Source organism: Merops nubicus, unplaced genomic scaffold (genome assembly GCF_000691845.1).
Source record: "Merops nubicus isolate BGI_N331 unplaced genomic scaffold, ASM69184v1 scaffold453, whole genome shotgun sequence".
NCBI lineage: Eukaryota > Metazoa > Chordata > Aves > Coraciiformes > Meropidae > Merops > Merops nubicus.
In genome coordinates this window covers 15,009-33,946 of record NW_008600687.1, presented here as the reverse complement: position 1 = coordinate 33,946, position 18,938 = coordinate 15,009, and the positions used below count along the sequence as shown (strand labels likewise).

At 42.5% G+C, this 18,938-nt stretch overlaps 1 protein-coding gene across 1 annotated transcript; it reads right to left on the bottom strand.

The window, feature by feature from the left end:
* Window positions 1-354: 354 nt before the first annotated feature.
* On the bottom strand, window positions 355-11,163 carry CLDN11 (claudin 11). Its single transcript, XM_008937738.1, has 3 exons — window positions 10,808-11,163; window positions 7,910-8,074; window positions 355-724 (listed from the first exon to the last, which is right to left on the bottom strand). The coding sequence occupies exons 1-3, from the start codon at window positions 11,031-11,033 to the stop codon at window positions 492-494; spliced, it is 624 nt and encodes a 207-aa protein (XP_008935986.1). The 5' UTR covers window positions 11,034-11,163; the 3' UTR covers window positions 355-491.
* Window positions 11,164-18,938: the final 7,775 nt, after the last annotated feature.

Below are 18,938 nucleotides of genomic sequence, written 5' to 3'. Positions count from 1 at the left end.
GAGTGCAGCCTTCCTCCCCAGCCCCTCACCCAAACCGTGCCAAAGCAGTGACCTTGAACAGGGGAAAGCAAAGAGTGACGTGGTGGGAGAAGCTGCCAGAGTCCTTCTAACAATGGGAAAGTGTCTCTCTCCTTTCTGGTTTATTGCTTTAAACTCTCCTAGAACCTGGGGAGCTAGAAAATGAAATAAAACCCCTAAAACCCACATGACGACCCCAAACCATCTGAGTCCTCCTGCCTGCAAGAAGATAGGGCAGGAGGCCAGGACAAAATGGGGAGGACCAAGAGGTAGGGCTGGCTGGAGCTTTCTTTCTAGAGAAGAGGGGAAGAGATGGGGAGAATAACGCTTCAAAACTACCCGACATTTGTGCCGCTTTTCTAAATCTCCCCCTGGGAGCCTGACAGCAGCGTGCGTCAGTAGAGGCAAACCCAGGGCACACAAACCCACCAGCCAACGCATCCGACGGGAGCTGCGGGGTGTCCCCGGGGCGCTTACACGTGAGCGCTCTTCGCGTGGGTGGGGGAGCTGGATCCCGAGGCGTAGTAGAAGCGGTTTTCACCGAAGGTCTGGGCGTCCCCCGAGCAGCAGACGATGACGCAGCCGCCGAAGAGGCAGAGGGCAGAGCCGATCCAGCCTGTGTACAGGGAGTAGCCGAAGCTCATGATGGTGGTCTCGCGGTGGGCGCACACGGGAAACCAGATGGTGGCCACGACGCCGCACATGGCTGTGGAGAGGGGGGAAGGAAAGATGACTCCAGCACGTGAGCCCACCACGGAGACACAAAGCACGCCGAGGAGGGGGAATGCTCTGCAGGACAGGGGACAGAGGGGAGGACATCCCTCCTCCCTCGCAGTCCGACAGTGGGACCCAGGAGCATCTGTATCAGGGCTCAGTCCAAGAGATCTCCAAGCAGGAGGCAGCATGGGAGCCTTGCGAGGACAGAGATCCAGAGAGAGCAGCCATCTCTCTCAGGCACCAACAAACAAGAAACAAAACCAACTGCTGCTTGACACAGTCTGATGTATGAGTTACAAAGGAAACAGATCTCTTGCCTAGAAATATCTGTAAGGCAGAAGAATAAAATTCATCCCTGCAACTGAGGCTCTGGAGAGCTGCAGAATAAGGAACAGATTAGATATGAATCAAGACCATGAAAGCCACATGCATTGGTGAGACAGTAAAATCAGTGGCTCACAGTCAACAGGTTTAAAACACTATTTCTGTGTGAAGTCACATGCTACATCCTCTGCCCCTGTCATTCAGCATCATTGCAACTGCTCTGCTTGAATGGTCACACAAACACGAACAAATTATCCCAGCACTTAGCAAGCCAGAGTAGGTTTTACAAAATACACACAGAAAATGGGCAGGGCCGAAATAAGCAGCAGCACAGCATCGTTGTTTGGGTTTTGTTTTTATGGAGAAGAAAAAGTCTCACAACTCTGCAAAGCAGATTCCTCCGGTGTATGGAAAATTTCTCTGTATCAAGTGACATGGACAAACCCAGCCGGGCTGTTCCAGGAACCTACTGAACTGAATAGAAATGGGACCTAAAGGGTCTGCAGAATTGTAGAATGTTTGGGGTTAGAAGGGACCTTTAATGGTCATCTTGTCCAATCCCCTGCAGTGACTAGGGACATCTGCAACTAGATCAGCTTGCTCAGAGCCCTATCCAACCCGACCTTGAAGGGAAAACAGTATTCTACCTAGCATCTACAGCAGGTCAAAAATCACTGCAGACTTCCAATTTTTCTTGAAATTTTGCCCCTTTTTTCTCCACGAAAAGCAGACAGGCTGCCACAGGTGGTGCAGTGAGTGATACTAGGCAGGTGGCATGTGAAGGAGATACCCTCAGGACAGTAAAAGGAGTCCAGAGTCAGCACTTTGCAAGCAACCAGCCAAGGAACTCAATGTTTCAGTGAGAGGCATGCGGACATGGTTTGCCCCAAGCAGGGAGAAAACACGTGCCCTGCGTTCTCTCTGTGGTACACAAGTTCATGCTCGCTACCCTCACTAAGGGTCCCACCTCCATCCTGCAAAGTCCTCATATGCACCGAGGGCAACAGGAGTTGATGGTGTTAATGACTTCACAGGAGCAGGTCCTAAAACAATACCCCTTTATGGCCTGTACATCTGAGAAGAATTAATCTGTCAATATTTACTTGCCTCCAGGACAAGCTGTGCAGGACTCCATCCTTGTGGCTATCAGAGAATCAGAGCAAAACAATAACAGCACTGTGGCAGCCTTACAGATTTCCACCGACCACGTTTAAAGGTATCTGGAGGCAATGTCAAAAAGTTACAGTTGCAAGAGGAAGAAAAAAAGGGGTGAGATTAAAAATAAAATTGTTTAGTTAGAGCAGAGAACAAACCATAGCTCCTGGCCAGTACAGCAGAAAACCTATCCCCAATAGCTACAGTTATTGTGAGAGAAAATATTTTCTTATGGAAAAGAGAAGAACATTTGAAGGATGCTAATAAAGCCAGTAATAATTTTGGGCGTCCTCAAAGCAAGGACCCTGTGGCTTTGAAAGGAATTTTTGGAGAAGGCAGGGAGAGGAGAACGGTGCTTCTCCTGCGCGAGGATCAGTCCTGCAAACAGCTCATGAGGCTCTAATGCTTTGAAACAAAAATGTATCAGTTGAGAATCCACAAAGCATTCTAATGGGCTCCTGAAAAAAAGCTTCTTTGTTGTCCGAAAAGACACAATCATCTTTTATTTTTCTGTCAGCAGTAAATATATATATATATATATATTTATGTCCATAGACTATAAGAGCCTTATCTACTCAGACCCTCCCCCACAACTGAAGAAAACACTTGCACTGGGGTGAGAAGAGCTCTCACGGACGTGGACACAATGGCATCCCTTGTGTATGCAGTTCAACTACATGTAAAACCACCTTATTTTAATGCTGACAATACTAGAAAGCTGTGAAGCACAAGCCAAGGACTTTGCATGGTTTGGTTTGACCTCTCTGTCTTCGGAGGCTACCAGCTGCCATCAGTCACCAGCGACCCCATTGCTCAGCAAGAGGAAGGCCCTGAGACAGGACAGGATTTCATCGCTTTGCAGAGATTAGATTGGGTTGTAAATCCTCCACAAAGATGTGAAAAGGACAGTCTGCAATTGTAATATTTCTTGGTGAACTCAAGTTTTGGTCTGGCTGTATCACAGAGAAAGGCTGGAAAAAAGTTGATTTGCCAAGAAACCCAAAGGGGTTGGAAAAGGCATTTTAGGGCAAGTTTCAAGCACTAAAATAGCTGCCTACAAGGAGGAACTCTCTGAATAGAAATTATTACCCATTCACTTTTGTGCTGATGCTGAGAGGCTCTTTGCCTCTCCCTAAATATGTCTTCAGATAGCAGAGCTGCTGCAGTCAGTGTAGTCTGGCAAAAAAGTAAACAAAAGTCTGCAAACAGAAGGAATATATTCTACTAGACCAACTATGTTAGCTGGAAAACAGGCACATTTTGGGGTACCACGCAGTGGAAGGTTTGCCTGCTTGTTGCAGCTTGAGTTGGCAGTCCTGCAAAAGTCATCTGGGCAATACTCGGTGTGGTTGTCCCTGCTCCATCCGTCGCTGTAATTTCATGTGAATATATCCCAGGCTCCCAGCATTTCTGTCCCTTTTGACTATGGACTTGCAGAACCTCAATCTGTTGAGCTGCAACCCACTGCAGGCATAATTGAATGCTGCATTATTCTACATTGCAGGCATAATTTAATCAGATGGAAGTACACACAGACAAGACCAACAGAAGGTGCTTGGGAAGGTGGGGGAGATAGCGCAGAATTATTCTAACTCAGGGGACAGGGAGTCCCTGCCAAATTCCTGAGCAGTAAGTTAAAAGCTTTCTGCAGAAGAAAGAATACTTTTCTTTCACAGCTAAATTTAACTATTCTGAGTGGCTGACTCAAAGTCACACAGATTTCTCTTTCAAAGCCTTTGGTTGAAGTAATGGATATCCACGATGTTTTATTTTTTTCTATGTTCAAGGCAATCTTTTTATCTTGATACCTATGGTTTTACAAGTAAATCTCATGCAGTGTCCAGAAAAACGTATTAATATCCTTAATTTATTATACAATAGCCAATATGGTCATTTTGCAGTAGTCATTCCTAATAACTAACATATTTTCCATTTGTGTTTTCCAGTGTCTCGGGTCCCTCAACTCCATTAGGAAAATGCCCACGTGGTTCCCAGCATGGGGTCCCCCGAATTAGTACCAACAACACAGGATGGGCCAAGGTTTTTCCATCAACACTAACGTATGAAATGTTTTCATACTGGGTCAGAGCAAACCTCTGCTGACGGTTATTTTCAGCAATAAATCAATTCTCTTGGACAGATAGGATCAAGGAAAGACATAAATACATTAGCAGGCAGGATAGGAGGGTGTGTGCACAGGTTACACTTTGCAGCCTGCTATTATCAGTGGACAGAAAAATCAATAAATCAGTGGAATATCTGAGCCCATTGTTTTCCTTTTTCTTTTTTTTTTTTTTTCCCTCCACACTGTGTTTCAACCCTTGTTTTCCTTTTTAATAAATTTTGCTGACAAATTGCCATATCTTCCCTAGGCAACAAGTGAAGTTTGCTGTTGGGCCAACTGCCTTGAGCATATCTCCACTCTCTATTTCTGCTCTGCTAGTGAGTGTTTTGGGGGTTGCATTATTTTAACCAGAGCTCTGGGAGTTGGTCTCCCCTTAGAGGAAAAGCCTGTATGATTGGGGGAAACCTCAAAGAGATCAGTGGGTAGAGGGTAAATAAGAACAGTCCAGGGCATATTACTTCCAGAATATAATGAATTTTAAGCCAGTATTATGACTTTCAAGGCTTATGAAATGCTTATGAAATGCTCTGGAGTGGTAACACCTCATTTTGCAAATAACAGATCATTAATCAGCTTAAATAATGTCAAGGTCCCAAGCTCTGTACTTTATTCTCCTTCCAAAGGGACAGTCCTTCTGATCAGCATGGAAAAATTTGAGGTTTGTCAAAATAAATGTGAGTTGTGGGGGTTTTTTTTGTTTTTGTTTTGTTTTGTTTTGTTTTGTTTTGTTTTGTTTTTTTAAAAATAAAAAGGCCCAAAACAACTTAAGAGCAAAAGGAGCTTATTTATCCTTCATTTGTGACCCAACAAAAATAACGCTATTTTAATTGTGACTAAAACATTACTGTAATTGTGAAGAAAACATTGTGACCAGGCTGCTGCTCAGAGCCCAGATCATTCAGGTCATCACCGACATGAGCAACCACTTCACCTGCACTTACTTCAAAACTCAGAGGGGTAAAAATCAGCAAGAAGTCCAAATCTGACCCAAAGAGCATTTGTCTGCCCACGCCTATGTAAATACACATTTCCTTTCCTCACAGGATCTACTTAGTGGGAAAACCATGGTCTGAGGCTTTGGGAGCTCTGCAGCTCCTGTCCTCCAGCCTCTTACATCTGTTCCCCTCCCCAGTGTCACGCCACAGCAAGACCAGGATGGGAGAGGGGCACACTAGACCTGGTGCAAACACTGCAAGAGATGGGATTTCACTTATTCTAATGCAGCATTACCTAGTCATGTCCTTGTGTGTGCCTGCCCTGGAATCCTGTTGCCCTTTAGGATTTAGGGGCAATTCTCCATGTCTGCAGCCATGTAAATGGGATTGATCTACACCATAGTCCTCCTTGACTGGAACCAAAAACTTGTATTTGTTTACTGCAAAGTGCAGCTCTGCTGGGCCCTCCTAACCCCAGGCAGGGGAAATCTGGCAGAGCAGTCTCCTCCAACACTAAAATTTTATTCGCAGGCAGGAAAAAAAAACAAAAACAAAAAACTCTCTTTCTTTCACTTTGCCAAGCCCAAATACAGGACTCAAGGTTTTAGGATAGGGCTGAAAACCACATCCCAAAAACTCTCTAGCGTGGCTGTTTGCAATCAGCATATCCTAAGCAGGCCCCATAAAGCTGATTTTAGGGCTTCCAGCTGTGGCAATGTGCCCTGAAACCCCACAGGCACTGGAAAGGCCCCTTGGTCAATGTGCTGACTTGTATTATCTGCTTCTCACCAAGGCTTTGGAGGAGGGACTGGTTGCAAGGAAGGAGCGTCCAGAGGACAACCCCTCCAAGCATGCAGCTATATCCAGTGCCCAGTGGGAAAAAAAAAAGCAGCAGCAGAAGAAAGAAGACAGGCATGATGTCAGCGCGGGCGCCCAGCGACTATCAGAGCCACACAAAGAGGCCACTTTCCCTCACCCCTCCTCCTCTGCTGCACAGACGGGTAAAAACAAGGCACCGCAGCCTGTTGCTGAGATGACGAGGCTTCAAGAACATGCAGGTGTTGCATTGGGGACAATGAGCTCCACAGTCTGTGCTGCTCAAAACAATCTCTTCTTCAGGCACTGGGGACGGGAAGAAATTCCCAGGGCAACTTGGAGGCCAAGGGTAAGGCTGACCAGAGGGGCTTGAGAGGGACAGGGGACATGCCAGCCCTCTTCCTAGGTCCATGCCACCTCCTTGCTCCTTCCTCTGCTGTCCCTGCAGGACCATCACCCTCTCAGCTGTGGGTTTCCCTTCCTAAATGCCTCAGGTTCCTCTGTCCCAGCTGCACCTGCGATGCCCAGGGCAAATTCAGGGGCTATCCGTTTCCTGTAAGCAGCTTGGGAGTTTAGACCCTTTTCAAAAGTAGCATCACTTCCACAGCGAACCGTCAAAACTAGTGCCCACAGGCAGCTGCCCTTCTGCAGACACAGGCAGTGGCCACGCCTGAGGATTCCACGAGACAATGCACAGTAGAATCATAGAATCATGGAATTGTTTTAGTTGGAAGAGACCTTTAAGATAATCAAGGCCAACCATTAACCCAGTGCTGTCAGGGCACCACTAAATCATGTCCCTCAGCACCACATCCGCATGGGTCTGAAACCCCTCCAGGGATGGGGAATCCACCACTTCTGTGGACAGCCTGTTCCAGGCCTTGACAACCCTTACAGGGAAGAAATTTTTCCTAATAGGCAACCCAAACTTCCCCTGGTGCAACTTGAGGCCATTTCCTCTTGTCCTAGCACTTGTTACTTGGGAGGAGAGACCGACTCCCAGCTCTCTACAACCTCCTTTCTGGTAGTTGTAGAGAGCGAGAAGGTCTCTCCTGAGCCTCCTTTTCTCCAGGCTAGGGTTTTGCAGCCCCTTGCTTTCTCTCCACTTCACTCCCTGCCTCCTGTCTTTGTTCTCCCACTCCTGTTCATGCCTTTTGTTTGTCCCAGACTGCGGGAGAGCTTGCCACGCGTGAGGATTCCACGAGACAATGCACAGTAGAATCATAGAATCATGGAATTGTTTTAGTTGGAAGAGACCTTTAAGATAATCAAGGCCAACCATTAACCCAGTGCTGTCAGGGCACCACTAAATCATGTCCCTCAGCACCACATCCGCATGGGTCTGAAACCCCTCCAGGGATGGGGAATCCACCACTTCTGTGGACAGCCTGTTCCAGGCCTTGACAACCCTTACAGGGAAGAAATTTTTCCTAATAGGCAACCCAAACTTCCCCTGGTGCAACTTGAGGCCATTTCCTCTTGTCCTAGCACTTGTTACTTGGGAGGAGCGACCGACTACCAGCTCTCTACAACCTCCTTTCTGGTAGTTGTAGAGAGCGAGAAGGTCTCTCCTGAGCCTCCTTTTCTCCAGGCTAGGGTTTTGCAGCCCCTTGCTTTCTCTCCACTTCACTCCCTGCCTCCTGTCTTTGTTCTCCCACTCCTGTTCATGCCTTTTGTTTGTCCCAGACTGCGGGAGAGCTTCAGGGTCAGGTCAGCCTGGACAACCACTCTTTCAGGTGAACGTGCTCAACCAGCTTGCACTGTCCCATTCTGGAGCAGAGGAAGACCTCTGGCTCTCCACATGCGGCCGGCGTCTTACCCAGCAGGATGATGAGGATCCCTCCCAGCTGGGACCGCCGGTACTTGGCAGCTCCAGGCTCGTGGCCCATCCGGATGCAGGGCAAGACTGTTATCAGCAAGAAGATAGCGGGAAGACCCAGGACGGAGGCAGCGATCATCAGTGCTCGACATGCTTGGACATACCCTGTTGGCAAGGTAAGGAAAGAGGATTTTGATTATTCAGCACAAGAGAAGGAGATCTTTGGACAAAGGCTCCTGTTTGATTAGCTCCCAAGACTTGCATGGAGTAAGGGAGACAGGTTCAATCCTCTGTGTCAGCACTAAATCTTCAACAGGTATAAGACAGTGAGAGTACTACAGAGGGTAGTGCGTGAACACAGGGTGTGCAAGTTCAAAATTTTCCAATGAACACCTATCACTGCCTGGAAAACACGAGCACTTCCCAGCAAGACACTGAGAAGTCATGGAGCTGGAATATGTGGGAAGGGAAAGCAGGAAAAACAGCCAGGACAGAGTTTTTCTATGTATTTTCACAGAGGAAGCTTTGGTTAAATAACAAGAATTTTACATCTTAAAGAGAAGCTTGCTGTGAGCAGAGCAAGTCCACAGTCACCTAGAGGAGGGCTGAACAGTTGAAGGCTCACTACTGAAACACGCTGGTCCATGAGATCCTGTCACCAGCAGCCCTGAGGAGGTGGGGACCACTGACCTGGGAGAGGAAGGGATGCTCAGCAATCCCAGCCATGTCCCAGACCTGCACCTCCAGAGTCCAATCTGGTAGCGGGGCTTCAGAGGAGATCCACAGCTGGAGTTCACCACTGGCACAGCGCTTCCGTAGAGAGAAGGAGTGCTGAGATGCACAGCTGATCAAGTTGCCATAAACAAAGGCCACATTACTCTTCCAGGTCCCTACGGACATCAGGGGACCCCCTGGCATTTCATCAGTGGCCCCCTTCTCCTGCCTGCCCCCGTGCAGCAGCAGCAGCCTGAAGCAAGGCAGCGAGGAGCAGCAGGGGATGGGTACTGCGAGCGTGCTGGGCAGGGATCAGTCTGTGAGGGTCAATGCATAATAACGTATCAAAAAAAGAGACTTATATTATCCTGATACACTTCAATTCTATATATCTTTATATTTTAAAAAAATTATCTAGAATATATACATATAAAGAAATAAACCCAGGTCATTACTTGCACACAAAATTAAAACAACCAGTGTCAGATTTATTCCTGTGCCAGGTGAGCCTCCAGCAGCTCTCAGGGACAGTCTCAGCAGAGCTGAGTGTGCTGGCTCTTTTCCCCCTCTATTACCATAATGAAGCTGTCACATGCAGACATGGAGTTTCTTGGTGTCTCAACCAAAACCAGCAAACAGAGGTCTCAAGCAAGTCCTGCTGACATGCAGGTGAGACACCAGGAATGAGGATTTTACTGTTCCTGGAAATGCAGACTCTGTGTATATTAAATATTTACTTTGTTTGTTTGTTTTGTTACCTGAGGCATTCAGGGCAAAAAAATGAGACGCTAAACAAAGGAGATGGCAGCGCACAGTGTGGTTCCTGTGCGATCAATCCTGATTGTATGGGAATACAACACATTCATCTTAAAGACTTGACCCAGGCAGTGAAAGACACTAAATACATTTCAGCTATGGGGCACACCAGGATAAATCTCCCTCTCATGGAAAGCTGTGGGTATCAAATGGATTACAAGCAGAAGCATCTTGTTTTGTGATTTGTTTCTGCTGGAGAAAAGAATTGCTTTCTGTTGCTGAGAGACCTATTTATTAAATTTCGTTCAAGAACATTTTTTCAGGGCAAGCCTTCTTTCTGTCTTCAGTGCTGGATCACATCAAACAAGAGTAGCAATAAGGAAGGGAAACCTACTAAAATAGACGTAGACACACACAGAGAAAGGAAGAATAGGAGCTAATCTGAGAGACTCAATATTGCTAAACACTCTGTGATCTAGACTAGGCTCTGTGACAGACAGAAATCCAGGAATAATCGTTCTAACCTCTTGTGAAATTATTTTCATGACAGTTTAAACAAATAAGTAAGGAAACATGAAAGAAACCTCCAAGGAATGGTTATTTGTACCATCCACTTTAGGAGAGGCATCTCTGGCATGCTAGAGGAGGTGCAATCTAAAACATAGCAGAACGAAGAAGTGCTACAGAGTTAACAGTGACTGAAACAGGGAAGATCATTAAACTTACAGGGACAAGACCACACAAGACTTCAGCTGGTTTAATTAGCTCAAAAGGTATATTAATAATGATGAAACACCTTGCTTAATTTTTGCTTTGCAGTAAACTAGATGAAAATGACTATGTAATTAGAAAATAGAAAGACAAATTTAATATAGTTACATCTGTTTGCTGTGTATAAGTTCTGTCTTGCCTTAGAACACATGAGAAGCACGAGACCACCCAGACTAATGACGATCTTACAAAAGATTAAAAGCCACAGCAGCATTAATAATCTAGATGCTGAAAGATTCATTACACTCAAAATCATCTTAGGGAATAGAACCTTAACATTTGTAACAGCTCATCATCATCTCAGAGCAAAACCCGAAACACTCCATTATACCTCAACAGACTATCAGTGGTTTGTAATCCAATCTAGACACAAGATGTGAAAGGAACAGTGAGTGTTTACTAAGAGAAATGATGAAACATTAACTGGACTTTAATAGTTACAGATAGCATGTGATACCTGGTTATGATTAAAACCAGTTATAACTTAATGGGAATTATATTATCATTCACATTCTTTAGCATATTTAATGACCATCTCCTGCACTGATGAAGTTGAAGGGGCTTCACCAATCCCTCCAGTAGCAGAACCTGCCCTGCTCAGAGCGAGGTGTTGCTCCTCACATCTGGGTGGGAAAGGGGAGGATGGGGCACACTTACCTGGCAGTATGAGGATGTCCACGAGGGGCTTGCAGTGGTAGAGACCTGTTGCCATGACGCAGTCTGCCCACAGCCCCTTGGATCCCAGCTCGTCCATTTTCCTGCAGGTGGTAATGGTGTAGCCACAAGTCACCACCCAGTCATTGGTGGCTGTTGCCACAACCACCCCAATCCACCCTATAAAACTGCAGACAAATCCAGCCAGGTGCAGGCAGGTGGCCACCATGTTGATCCCTTGGTGGGGCGAGCTGGACAGGAGAGCACCTGCAGGGGTTCAGCCAAGCTGGCCGGCGAGCTGCCTGCTGCTGGGATCTACTGTGAACGGGAGGGACAGGGGTTTGGTAGGACGAGGTCCCTGCTCAGGCACTGCTGCAAGCACTCGTCTGCCTCTGCCCAGCTCCCTCCCTGGGAGGGGTTAGAGCTGCCTCCAGCCCCATAACGCATGGGAGGAGCGAGTGGGAAGCCCCAACTTCAGCCAGTGCATCCAGAGAGCCGGAGAGGAAGGCGGGTGTTGAGAGGAGGAGATGCAGAATTACATCCACCCGTGCTTGAAAAACACACCAGAGTGCTTTATTCAAATACAAACAGCCTGACTATTCAAAATCTAGCAGCAAGGCAGAGAAATTAAGGCAGTGGCTTTGAGCTGAAGACAAATGATCACACTGCTTGCTCTTCTTGGAAAGACAGGGCAAGAAATGTGGTGGACAGTTACTCAAGAGGTGGAACTGATCATCTCATCGAAGCCATCAGCGCAGCTGCAGTTAAAGGACAAACTTGGTCTTTGGTCTTTCCTGAAGTTTTCAGTAACTAAAAAATGATAAGAGACCTACCACTGCTTTCTCTGCTTGTGTCTGGGTTTGCAGAAGTATTAACTAACATTCACGGAGTCTTAAATATGTGTTTAAGAGCACCTTATTCCCACTTTTGAGTGCTAAAATTAACATAAGCAGCTTCTTACTCAGACTCACCACAGATGTAAATTTTAGTGTACTTGATAGAACAAGGAACAGCCCTCTTCAAAATGTCACAAGCAGAGAAACTTCTCAGCCTGTTCTGCACCAGAAGAAACGGGCAGGAAGGATATTTTCCCAACGTTGTGTTTTCACAAACATATCTATATGTTATAAAGTGCCAACACGCCCCTAATGAAATTTCATCATCATGCGTTCTCCAGTGCTTCTAATTTTGCACAGCGAAGGTTTGGATCTAGGCAGATAAAACATGGCTGGAGAGACCACTGCTGGAGAGCTGACCACATTGCATGGGGAAGGGAAAACCGTGCAAGAAAATGCAGAACAATGACTTTGATTCATTCCCATAGACGTTTGTGGAAAAGAAATACAGAAAGCTACACTCCAGGATTATGGCGCCTGGACTGAAACATATCCTGCTTTCCATCCAACGGTATTTGTTCCCATTCTTTAGCAAATAAAGTGGAAAACATGAACAAGACCACCCTAAGCTTCATTTGTCACATGTTCCTTAAATTCAAAATTCAGCAACATAAGGCCACAGTTCCATCAGTTTTGTCAAAGCTTCATCTGAACACTGGAGTTACTACACAAATAGTTGAAAATTGTTTTTGAAGAGGAGCTTTTATAGTAACTAGAAATTTAATAATTGTTTTCACATCTGGTTCATAGTGTTGGTTACTCCTTGGGGTTTCCTTCTGTACCTGATTTATGGTATTTTTGTGAAGCTGTGATGCCACTAACTTTTCTGATGTGATTCCACCTTTCTACGTAGGGTATTCTTCTACTGTACCTACTTCAGGTGGATCAAGCTGTTACTTACATCCAACCACCATTTTCATGTTGTCTAGGGTTCAATTCTAGATGAATTTAGACTTTCCCCAAACAATATTCCCGCTTATTCATTTTTTCAGGAGATAAATGTGTCATCTCTTGAGTGAATCTAGTGATGTTCCACTCCCTGGAGCATGCAATTGTGTCATCTCCTGAATTTGGAAAATGAGTTGACAAACACATTCCTGCCTCTCACCTTTGCCAACTCTGCACTTTTTCAGCCTAGCATTTCCTTCATCTAACATTATAGTATTTTGTAAATAACATCTGTTTGTATCAAGTATAAATGCTCAAAGCTTAATACTGCCAGTTGATTAATATCAGGCATAAAGATATTTAACCACTTTGGGGTGATGGATCTCAACCTCTGTCATCCTACCGTACTGTCACCAGACAGCTCTTTGGAATTTAAAAACCAGGCATGTTCTCTGAATCACTAACATATACCTAAGTATCTTCATATATAAAGTATCTTCAAAGTACTGTTTTCCTTCAAAATACCAGAAACTTTTGCAACATCTTGGCATCTCATTTCATCCCAAAGCTGAGATTAGAAGCATTTTGCATGGTGAATGTTCAAGCACATCCTAAAGCATAAAAAGAGGGTTTTAAAAATGCTGTGGGATATGTGGGATATGAATTTGCAGGCTGTGGACACATCCTCCTGTAATTCAGTCTCCTGTAACTATTCAGTTACAGTTTCCTCAACCACAAAAGCTTCTCATGCTGCCACGTCTTCCTTCACAAACGTATTTGTCAAAGTGTGTGTGGCAGCTCAACTTACAAGAAGTAAATTTTACACTTTGGTAACTAGTGTAATTAGTTACTGGTACTAGCATCCAACAGCTCTCAACCTGTGCTATAGGGCACAGCTGGAATTATTTCATTAGAGACAGGAAACATTTACTATTTTGTCAGCGTGATAAATAATTCCACCGATATTTAAGTGAACCTAAGTTAGTATGCTATAAGTGATTCACAAGATCAATAAAATAAGAAACAAAGAATGACTTCCCAGCTGTGTGCCAAATAAGCCAACACAGGGTAGTGTTCTTAAAAGTTGCCATTTTAAAACCAAGTGCTACATGTGCCTTCACTTCAGCAACAGTATGAACACCTTAAAAATCCACCTTTTTACTCAAGCAGTTTTAACTTGATCAGCATTGTTTGCTGTGAGAAACGACACGGGTGGCAATTAGTCATATCTACACAGGCTATCAATACCCTGCAACTTCTTCTGATGAAAATGACTCACCTTGAAATTTTTCTTTGCAGGGATTTCAGCCCAGTATTGTCTTCCTTGCTTGGAAATACAGAAAGACAAAAATACAGCATTGGGATGCAGAAATAAACAGGGTTAACTCTTTTAAGTGGTGCAGCTAGTTTTCTTCCATACTAAAAGCTGAGCTCATTCAAATACTACCAATTCCATCTTCATCCTGGTCCATACTGCTCACTCAGCAGTAAAATACAGGGAAGTACATGGTATCATTAAGGGTTTGTGAAAATCTGAAGCATAATCAGGTTTTTCTGTAGGCAAGAGTGGTATTTTAAAAAGGACAAAGCATTTTTGCTCTGACTTGAGGGAAAGGAAAAATATATGTGTATGTGACCACGTTTATCTGTCTAAAGACCCCAAACCCTTAGCATGAATAAGACAACCTATGAAAACTCCAAAATATTATTTGGAGTACAAGTTCTATTTTTTTTACTACAATCTAGTTAAGTGAACAACATAACATAATCTATTGTTGTAAGTGGGGAATGCTCAACCTAAAAGGAAGAGTCATTCATATGCAGCTTATAGGACTAGCTCCCTCTTTACTCCTTGACTCCTCCTACTCTGAATTTTCTGCTATTTAAGCTGTCTGATGGCAGACAAAAATGTTAAGCATTGTAATCATGTGATTTACAAGAACTAAGAACTGCCCAGAGTCACTGTAGGGCACATTTGCCATCAGTAAATACAATATAATTATAATTTCTGATTTTAACTTTTTGTAAATCTTGACATTTTATATGGTGATGTATGGCTTTGATCTTGCTCAATATTAAGCTATTATATACAAATATTACATAATAATGAGGTGTGAACAATTCAAATATTGCTTAAGTAGTGAAGCAGCAACAAAAGCCACGCACCAGACAACGTGCCAAACACACAAGTAGTTATATTTACAAGTATAACTAGCAAATTTATGTCAAGATATATAGAAATCTCAGTGTCAATACCTTCTAACTGTAAGAGCTTTAGAAAATGGACTCAGAGTGAGGGAGGGCTATTGATCTTGTGGATTTTGCTAAAAAATGGCCTAAAAACTACAAAGACGAGAGTTCTGACATTGCAGTTCTTTATTTGTTTTTGAATCCACAATCTATACAGGTATTTACAAGTAATGAAAATGGATAACAGCACAAAATACAATTGAGGTATAAGCTAAGAGCACAGTATGTCATGTTTCAATAAATAGAATTCAAAATTTGTAAACTAAGTGACCAGATAGATGCATTTTGTTTACTAAAACCATATAAAATATCTGTTAAATCTCACGTGAGGTAGAGGACAGTTTTGTGTGTCATGTAATGCAACCACAGCAACTCTTAACAATAAGACTGTACATCATTGGCAAAGTATTAAAAATTGTTGAATGCACTGATTGTTTTTCACAGGCTGTTGCTGTGGTTTCAGAAGTCATTCAACCTGTTGCCTTGGGCTAAAACAGGCTCTGTTGTTTTGCAGCTACTTTCTGTAATTTGACATGATTATACTGGCATGTCAACATCAACAAATACTTTCAAGAGTGAGCATGAAAACGCAAAACCAGATTTTGTCAATCACAGAAAGCAACATAATGGCAAAAAAATATTTCAGACCAACTTTTTGTTGTTTCCTAGAATTAGTTTAAATACAGTACAGCTGTGCTTTCCTTTAAGTGAGGTATCTATATTAGAAGAAAAAAAAATCAATTGATACTGTTACATTTGATCATTTTTCAAATAGAAAAAATTTATACCATTTGTTTGCTGTGCTTGATGAAGTGCTTAAAATTTATTTTTCAAGCATTTTCCAACTGAACCACTAACCTTGAAAGACACAATTTTCTAATTAATGGAGACACACTACAAAATAATTGTGCAACTTGTAAGCAGTAACTGCTTTCACAAAAGTTAAAAAAATGGATCTTTTTGAAATAGAAATATGCAACAAATAGAAAATTCTACAAGCTTTCTATAATGAAAACGAATACACACACTACAAATGTAATGAGCAATAAGGAAAGTGAAATTTGCAGCTTTCTGCTGCCTACTATTGACAGCTTAAAATAAAATTACTAAAATATTGCAAGCACAGATTAACAGGTAGGTGTAATTATGTATTTTGTCGACTTCACCACGTTATATAGAAAACTCAGTTGTGTGGATTAATTACACAGATTAAGTGCAGAAAAAATACAAAGTTGTTATCTTTACCGACAATCAAAATATATATTCTACAAACAAGTGAATTCTAGGAAGTTGACCATGACAGCATCTCGTGGCCAACTTCATGACTAATGCTAGGAAAGTTTTCAAAAAATTTCATAACACGTTCTAGCTATCCCCTCCCCCATATAAAACAAGAATGTATGAATAAAACATCATGACTTCTGAAAAATGGGCCAAGACTTCTTTTTTTCAGGCCACCAGTAGCTTTATGTTCCCACTCAACTTTTCCTACTTCACTAATTGCAATATGCCTTTAATATATACAAATTATTTTGCACCTAAGCTATCAATATATTAAATATAGAATAAAATCAGTTTAAGAATGTGAAATGTAGCTACATTTATCTAAGTACTCAAACTAAACGATATGTTTTACGAAAACTAAAACACAGACATAGCTAAGTTTGGAGATTTGGATTAAAATCTCTTTCGTCAAGGGATCCATGGCTACACTGTGAATGAGGGTGCTTTCAAGACTGCCAAATTACAAAAGTTTCACTCTCTAAGCTTTTATATTTTCTTGATTAAAGTACACAAAGCATGTGAAAGGTCTCTTCTAAAAAAGTAGAGAAGCAAATTAGATATTCACCTTGAATCCTACTTACTTTGTTCCAAAAGGTGCACCAGGCAACGCTGATCTTGGTCTAGGTGTTTAATAATGCAACTTTCAAAATTACGGAAAATTTTATTACTTCTTCCTGAAGACTTCACGTCACAACTATCTGGGAACATTACTCCCTGCCTGAATGATCAGCAAGCAATAATTGAAGGCAAAACCAATAATAATACATAAAATGAGCACGCTGTGACCAAAAGCAAGGACCTATTGACAGAGATAGTTTCTACCACTGAGTGTGCACTTAAGTGAGGGTGCTTAAATGTGCATTCCAAGTTCCTATATTAAGCTGCAAAATAAACCATTTGATATAACTAGGATAAGGTAGTGAAAAAAGGTCAAGATAGGTTTGTCTAGAACTTATACAGTATTATTTACAATTTACTAGAAAACTATCTTCCAAAGACTGTGAACACACAAAATCTATGGCACATTTATGTATACATTATTACTTAAAATCAGTATAAAATTAAGTCTACACATATGAAAATTATTTATGTTACGTAAAGAGCCTGAAAGTAATGTTTAAGAATTTTAAGAGGATTACAATAATTTAAAATGCGTTCTAACTTTAACTAAATGGAATATTTACAAAGCTACTTTTAAAGTTATTTTAATAAATGTTCCATCAGCTTTTCCAGCCAGATGTTTTAGAACAATTAGGAGGCCTTATCTGCAGCTGGAATTGCTAAAACTTCATATAGCTGCTCAAGTTCTTGCAACAGTGGAAATATTAGTAAGAATTATGGCCCCAGTATTTTCATAGCCTGGAGCACAAGCTGGTAACCAGCTGGTTAACAGAGGTGGTGAGGTGCTGGCTGAGGCACAGGAACATGGGCTGTACCACCAGCACTCCTCTGCAATCACCACTGCTGAAGGCCAGCCAGTGCAAAAAGTCACTTAACATGGGAGCGGAAGCTGCCTAACACAGACCAGAACTGAATGGAAATTAATATACAGTATTTGAATAGAACAATCCCAGGAGGATCCCATACATTCAACTGCTCAGCTGTAAATACTGGATAAAGGGGTGACTGCAGTTGGGCAGAGTGGGTAACCCTGACAATCGAACGAGTCTGGTTCAAAACACTGATACTAAAAAGCACCCAGGAACAGAATCACTTGAAACGTCTCGGTTTCCCAGGATGGTGTTTTTTCACGTGCCCATCTAATAAACCCAACGTAGGTTCCGTCCATCAAGTTGGACTGATTCAAGCTCCATTCCTTAATAATCACACTTTGATCCACATTCTTGCCTACTCTCCCCACAGCCATGTTTTGGGTGGTTGTTGCAATAACAACATTTGTTGTGTTTTTAAAGCAAGTCGTGCCTACACAACCAGAATCGTTTAGTCAGCACCTTTCCTTCCAAACTGTGCTGCACAGACAGGCTTTTTCCTTCTCTCTCTCTTTTTTTTTTTTCTTTTTTTTTTCTTTTTTAGAGGAAAAAATTTGGAGATGGAGTTATAAAAGGGAAAAATCTAATCTGGGTATTCTTTTCTGGTAAACATGGACAAAGAAATTTTTTTTTATTTTTTCATCTAACCTGCTCTCACCAGCAGTGTAAATATGACACAGAGCTCATAAACAAAATTGTACACAGCTACAAAAGAATCATCCTATGACTCCATGACATTTAATTTACCTCATTTCTCACTGAATTTAAAAATATGTGCAATTTACCTTTATCTGTGATATTCAGTCCTGTTATACCACTAAAAGAGAAACAAAACCAAACTTAAAAGTCTTCAGCTTTACTAGATCAGGGGGAAAAAAAAATGTAAAAAAAAGCCTTCAATGTAGGCTTTTGCTAGTGGTTTCATCCAAATTTAACTGAATTATTATAAGAATAATACACCTAAGTACCTCAAAACCAGAAGCTTAAGCACAGGTTAAAATTATGTAGTGAAATACTAGAACTACTAAAGTATTCCTTGCCACTGACACAACCAGCTAACATCTGACAGCTGTATCAAACTTTTTGGAGAGAAGTGCAAAAAAGTATTTCTTCATCCAACTTTGTAGTCACGCGTTCAATCCACTAGGAACCAGACTTCTGAAGTACTCAAACATTATATACACATAAAACAGTAATTCTGTACAATTACACATTTTCAAATGTTATAGCTTAACAAACATGCTGTATTTCTTAATTCATGGTAACATTACCATGCCATTCAAATACAGAGACTATCAAAATGATTTTCAAAGTGCTCTATCTCAG